The sequence below is a fragment of the Carlito syrichta genome, unplaced genomic scaffold (genome assembly GCF_000164805.1).
Source record: "Carlito syrichta isolate Samal-C Ts95f unplaced genomic scaffold, Tarsius_syrichta-2.0.1 Scaffold313872, whole genome shotgun sequence".
In the NCBI taxonomy this organism is placed as follows: domain Eukaryota; kingdom Metazoa; phylum Chordata; class Mammalia; order Primates; family Tarsiidae; genus Carlito; species Carlito syrichta.
This window is the reverse complement of record NW_007257968.1, coordinates 1,114,372-1,121,113: the sequence shown is the minus strand read 5'-3', so window position 1 is coordinate 1,121,113 and position 6,742 is coordinate 1,114,372. Positions and strand designations below refer to the sequence as shown.

At 56.1% G+C, this 6,742-nt stretch overlaps 1 protein-coding gene across 2 annotated transcripts in view; it reads right to left on the bottom strand.

The window, feature by feature from the left end:
* Positions 1-5,424: 5,424 nt before the first annotated feature.
* WDR93 (WD repeat domain 93) overlaps positions 5,425-6,742 on the bottom strand; it is a 47,951-nt gene continuing 46,633 nt past the window's right edge. For both annotated transcript variants that reach the window (XM_008070624.2, XM_008070625.2), the window contains exon 16: positions 5,425-5,771. In XM_008070624.2, coding sequence (XP_008068815.1) covers positions 5,672-5,771 — 100 coding nt within the window. In that variant the 3' untranslated portion in view covers positions 5,425-5,671. The remainder of the gene's footprint in view (positions 5,772-6,742) is intronic.

Sequence of the window (6,742 nt, the reverse complement as noted above, 5' to 3'; positions counted from 1 at the left end):
GCGTGGACACACGCACATGGAGACCTGTACCGAGAGCTATTCTGTTCCCTCTCTCCCCGCAGCTCTTTCCAGGTGACGTGCTGGCCCTGCTGGAGACCTGGACGCCCCTCTCGCCTCTGGAGTGGCTGCCGGCCTGAGGAGCCCAAATGACAACGCACAGCTGGCGCCCTGTTTGTGAGCACCGAGGCTTTTTGGCCTCAGCACCTTCGAAGCGGACCCTCTCCAGACCGCCTTTCCTGGAAGAGGGCCCGTCGATGCTGGCATGCCCATTCCATGGACATGGGCGGGTGAGAGCCGGTCCTCACCAAGATGGCCCTGTTCAGCCCTTCCCATGACAGAAGGACTCATGGGGTGGACACTGAAGCAAGCAGGAGGCTCTACCTAGTGTAAATTTATTTGTGAATAAACTGTGCTGGTGTCCGTTGGCGATTTCTTCTTCCTCTGCGTGGCCACAAAGCTCTCTCTTGTCCAAAGAACACGGGAGAGTTGGGAGGGGTTCTTGCAGTCTCCAGCCCCCAGGATGCACAGCCCCAGAGCCCTTCTGCCTTCCCCCAGCCCTGGCTCAGTATCTCCTATTTCAGATGGGGCAGCTTGGAAGGGTGGGGTGGGGCTTCCTAGGAGAAAGCGGCGACAAGTAGAATCTGTTCATCTCTGAACCTGGTGGGAAACTGGATCAAACCAAATTATCTCTGTAGAATCTGCAACTCCGTGACTGAGTCCTTACTGGGCATCAGGTCCTTAACGCGTATTCTACCGGAATAGCCATTTTACCGAAGAGCACGGATCAGTGCTCAAGCCCAGATCGGCCTCCAGAGTTGGCGCCCTGGTGGGATTTTGCCAGCTGCATTCATTCTGGGGCCTGAGGGGCACCAGCTCCGAGGTATCATCTTGTTGTGTCCTGTGGTCTTATTCCTTTTGCTGCAGCATCATGGCCTTGGACCCCAAGCATTTTCCCATCTCCCTGTTCTCTGGCTTCCCTCTCATGTGACTTAGGGACATAAATGACCTCAGTGGGGCAGTCCTGAGTTTTTATAACCCTGACCTCCCAGAGACCTTGCTAGGGTGAAATGTGGGGCCCGTGGGTCTGCAATGGTTGGATTCAGATCAGAGAAGCACTGGGCGGGGAATGGGGGAGCCTTGGGTCCAGAAATAGTGTGGCCTTAGCCTGCCAGGGGGCCTAGGGAGCAGCCAAGCTTGGAGGTGGCATGAGGGGGTGTAGCTTCTCTGCCAAGAATCCCTCATCCTCTAGGGACACCCAGTTCTCCCCTCTGCCCCTGCAGGTGTCTAATAAAAGCCTTGGGGCTTGTTTTATAAGTGCTTTATTGAGATATGATTCACATACCATAAAGTGTGCCATTCAATGGCTCTCGTCTATCCATGGAGTTGTAGCACCATTGCCACTAATCTCAGAAGGTTTTCACCTCCTGAAGGAAGCCCTGTACCCACTAGCATCACTCCCCCATTGTCCTCCATGCCCCAGCCCCAGCTCTGGCAATCACTCATCTGCTTTGTAGGTTTGCTCATTCCGGACATTTCACATAAGAGGAATCGCATAATATGCGGCCTTGTGTCTGGTTTCCTCCACCGAGCATGCTTCTAAGCTTCATCCACGCTGCTTCATGTAGCGGGAGATCGTTCCTTTTGAGGCCAGGAATGCCCCCAGTACAGTTATACAGTTGGTCTATCTGTTCACTTGTTGATGGTGATGGGTTTGTTTTTAAGCCCCTGCTGAGATGTTTTCCAGGGCTCCAAAACAGGCCCTGAGGGACAGCAATGCTGAGTGGGTCCCTCCCTGATCAGCCGTTTCAGGGTCCAGGCCTGAGCAGGGCACACCCCGGTTGACGTCTGGCTGCAGAGAGTGGGACCCGAGAGCCAGGCCTGCAGGAGGCAGGTCCTCACACCTCTGCGCTCACCCCTTTCCTGCTGCTCAGGCCCATCTCTCACTCCCCTCCCAGGACCCTAACTGGGTAGAGCGGGAAGTCTTCTGGAGCCGACCCGCTAGGAAAATCTATTTGCATGGCAAAGGCCCAGCGTTTTAGGATAGGGAATTAAAGTGATTAGCAAGTCTTTTCACAGATAAATGGGGCTCATTGGCCAGCCCACTTCCCTGCGGAGGGCCTCTCCTCCTGCTCCCAGCCCTGAGCGGACCACTGTTTATTAGCACCTGGGTGTGAATTTTCATTAACAAGTCCCTGCTAATAGCAGCCGAGTCACAGGACTGGAGATAGAAAGGGGACACCTCCCACTGCTCCAGTGACTCCATGCCCCTTCCTGGCCCAACCCCATCTTGCACGCAGAAGAAACCCTGCCTGGTTCACAGAGAGGACTACAGTAGCCAGTGTCTGGACAGGCACCCATGCCAGATGATAGGGAAGCCTCTCAGCACACCTGCGAGGCAGCCTGTCACAGGCGATCTTAAGCATGGGAAAATCAAGGGAGGGAGAGGCTGATGTGCCCACACAGACGCCAACTGGCAGCATTGAGATTTGGACCCAGGTATGAGACTGTTTAACCACCAGGGGCACTTTGCTAGGGTTGAACACCAGCTTGTCTCAAGAGCACGAGAGGCTCCCTATGAATGCCCCGCCCCCCTCTGCCCCCAGCTCTGCCCAAACATGAGGACAAGGGGATGTGGCCTGGCGCTGGCAGCACATGCCTCTGCAGAATGTGGAGCTGGTGCCCCTCCTCTTCTGGGGGGCGCATTGCTCTCCGAAGCCCTGGCGGTGTGCCCTGGTCTGGAGCAGTCTGGGCCCAGGCCCAGAGCAGTGTGGAGGTGGGAGGCAGAAGGTCTGCACTAGCACAGGGGCACCCCTGGAGCCAGGCTGCCCTCTAGCCACTTCTGGCCCCCGGCCACCCTCCTCCCTCAGAGCTGCTTCTGCAGTGCAACCTAGTCAGGGTGCAACAGTGGACCAGGCTGTGTGCTCTGGGCTTGGAGCTTGCCCTCTGATTTCCACTCACTTTAGCAGAGCTGCTGGCGAGGCGGGTAGGTATGTGCCATGCCTATTTTACAGATCAGAAGCAGAAGACCAGAGAGCTCAAGGAACCTTCCACAAAGCTGGTGCATGGATTTTGGGCAAGGGGACGGCTGTGAGTGGGTGGTTGGCAAATCCTGTCTTTGGAAAAGCTCTGACAGGCAAGTGTGCGTGTGTGTGTGTGTGTGTGTGTGTGTGTGTGTGTGTGTGGAGAGGGGTGGTAGAATAGATTTCCTAATGCACACTGGCCACCAGCGCCATCACCAGGAGGAACCTGCATCTGCTTGCTGACCACATATGCTGCTTCATGACAAGATAGAAAGTCATTGGTCCAGTGTGGATGCAGATGACGACGGACTAACATTTGGAGGAGCAGTTCAGCTGATGGCTGCATATCCAAACAATTTATTCAAGGACGTGCCAAGGTCACATTTGAACACGGGGTAGAGGAAGAGGGGTGGTGGGCAGTAGTCCGTATCAGTAGACAACAGATTGTCCCTGGAGCAGGCCTGGAGAGCTCAACTCGGTGGGATGGGTGGTGTACCTGGAGAGGGCCAAGCCCAGACCAGCAAACCTCGGACCACGGTCCTTGGCCACATGCTGCTGATCACAAGTCCATCTGAGGGCACATGGATGCCCAGGGTTCTGCCTTGCTGGGGCTGCACGGGGCTGGGTCTAAGCTGGCCTGGTCTAACTGCAAAGGCCCCGCTTGCCCCAGGCCAGGCAGAAGCTACTCTGTTCAAGCGCTGGCCCTGTGTGTGCAGCCCTGAGTGAGCACGCCTCCACAGATTCCACACTGGGTGTGTTTGCCTCATCCTAGTCCCTATGGTCCCCTGAGAAGACATAAGGTTTTTGGTGTTTCTAAGGGACTCTATCATCCTGGGGCAAGGACCTCTCTATCCTGGGGATGCACAGGCCTGAGGTGGCTGGAACCTTGGCTGCCCAGCCTCCCAGCGGGGAGCCCAGGCCTAGTGCTGGCCTTGCCAGGCCCAGCATCCTTATCCCCCGCCCTGCTCGTGGGACTCTGCACGAGAGGCTCCCTGTGAATGCCCCAGCCCCCCTCTGCCCCCAGCTCTGCCCAAACAAGAAGACAAGGGGATGTGGCCTGGCGTTGGCAGCACATGCCTCTGCAGAGTGTGGAGCTGGTGCCCCTCCTCTTCTGCCGGGGCAGGGCGCCTCTGTCGCTCTGCCTGCTCAGCAACCCTCCTCCCCACTGTGGCCCTGTCACTTTCCTTTCTTCAGACCTCTCTTCCCGTGTCAGGCCTTGGTGGCATGACCTCCCCTCTGCACAGAGCCAGAGTGAGTGGTCAGAAGTGAGACCACACTAGGCCCATGAGGAGCAGGCTTAGGGCTTTGCTGGAACCATTGAGAGAGGGACATCTCCTGTGGGTGCTGCCAGCGGCCACCCCAGCAGAAGGCCTACCTGGAAGGGGGGTTAGAGCTGGAGAGAGACTCCAGATGTGATTCCAACACCTGGGTCCAGCTACACCACAGGCAGCACTCTTGGACGTCTAAGTTATCTAAGCTCTCAGCTGAGTAACCCAAGCCTCAATTTCCCTCCTGCAAAATGGGGGTAATTGTATATCTACATTTCACGAGGTTATTTAAGGCTTCAACACAAAATACACAAGTTGCAGAAATGTTCCCTGTCACCTTCAGGTGGTGTGAAGGCAAAAACCACCTTCCTCAACTCTCCTTCCATCTCAAGGGAGTTGCCATGGGGCCTGCTGTGTAGAGGAAAGGGATTATGCTAACAGCCATGGGTGGAAGGAGAGGGCAGAGTCTCTGGTGGGGACGCTTTCTTCCAAGAGGACATTCAGCCGGTTAGCATCAGCCTCATTAGGGAGGTGCTGGGCCGACGAGGACTGTGGGGTGTGACCCGAGGAAGCAGCCACCACCAGCCCTGCGTGCAGTCAGCGTTCCTGGGCAGTTTCTCATATGGGAGGCTGGGCGGGCCTAAGGTGGGCTGGGACATGTTCACCACCTCGGTTCTCAAAGGCACCACACGGTGTCCTCAGAGAGGCAGCCATGTCCCTTGAGCTGCTGGGCAGCCCCCGTCTAGTTTTCCCAGAAGGGCAGTTTCTGGAGGAGAACAAGGCAACTGTGTACCCCTGTCCCAGGTCCCCAGGCCCCCCAGCCCTCTCAGGCCAGGGACAGCATCAGCCAGCTCCTGCCTGCCCCCCATCCCCCTGCACTCCCCCCACACTGGTGTGACCAACCAGCGCCTCGGCTCTTTTGTGAAGATGCGACCCAGCACGGAGAAGGAGAAGTGGGTGGAGGGGACAAGGGCACACCGTAGCTGGTGGGCTGGGCGTTCACCCACTTGAGGACAGCGGCCCTCCAGGGCCTCGGAGGTGGGTGGTCCTCGCCAGGTCTGGGACTCTGGTGGAAACCACAGCTGGGCCTCCTGGGCCCGGGCTGGGTAAGAATAACAGCTTGCATGCCATAGCACTTGGGAGTCTGGGAACGATATTGCTGTTTATTTGGCGACACATCAGCCCACCCGAGGGCTCTGACAAGAGGTTTAGTGGTTCAGGGTCCCCAAAAGATAACTTTCCCCTTGCTGGCTCTGCAGAGATCCCAGACTGCAAGTCCAGGCCCCAAGCTGTGGCTCTTCCTCGGTGTCTCTTTGTCTTAGGGTGTCCTGAGAGTGGCTGCTTGGTGACTGAATCCTTTTCAGGGACCCTAGTGGTGGGAGCTCACTTCTTGAGGCTCTCTCTCTGGAGCAGCAGGGAGTACCTCCGGAGCCGAGTCCAGTGGTCCTGCTCTTTCCCCGGGATCTTCTCCAGCTTCTGAAAGCTGAGGCCCAGAGACCATGAGGAGAGGAACCCCCCCACCTCCCAGTCCAGGCTCCAGCGAAGGCCTGACCAACTGTGCTGACAGGAGAAGCACACTGCTCCATTTCTGTCCTCCAGAGTTGGCTGGGACACAGCCAGCATGCAGAAAGCCTTTCTGGAAGGAATGCCAGGTCTAGCATTCCAGCCCATGAGGTGCACATCGGTAGACAGGATAGTGAACTGAGGAACCAAAAGTCCATTTGCAAACAAGATGTGCTATGTCCACACAACGGAGCATTCAGGCTTAACAAGGAACAAAATGGACACAGGCTACAACATGGATGAGCCTTGAGATATTGTGCTGAGTGAAAGAAGCCAGTCAGGCCCAGCACAGTGGCTCGCACCTGTGATCCCAGCACTTTGAGAGGTTGAGAGAGAGGATTGCCTGAGTCCAGGGGTTCAAGACCAGCCCGGGCAACTTGGCAAGACCTCATCTCCACAATAAATCAAAAAATTAGCCAGGCAAGGCTACTTGGAAGACTGAGGTGGAAGAATTGCCCAGCAGGTCAAGGCTGGGGTGGTCGTGAACATGTCACTGCACTCCAGCCTGGGTGACAGAGACCCTGACTCAAAAAGTAAAAAGAAAGAAAGAAAGAAAGAAGGAAGGAAGGAAGGAAGGAAGGAAGGAAGGAAGGAAGGAAGGAAGGAAGGAAGGAAGAAAGAAAAGAAAGAAGTCAGTTACAAAAAGATAACTGCCGTGGGACTCCACTTTTATAAAGACGCTTGATTTGGGGCTTTTAAAAAGTAAAAGTTAGCCGGGCTCGGTGGCTCAGCCTGTAATCCTGCGGCTTTGGGAGGCTGAGGTGAGTGGATTGCCTGAGCCTGCAGGTTTGAGACCCGCCTGGGCAGCGAGGCCTCATCTCTACAATAAATCAAAAATCAGCTGGGTGTGGTAGCGCATGCCTGTAATTCCGGCTACTTGGAAGGCTGAGG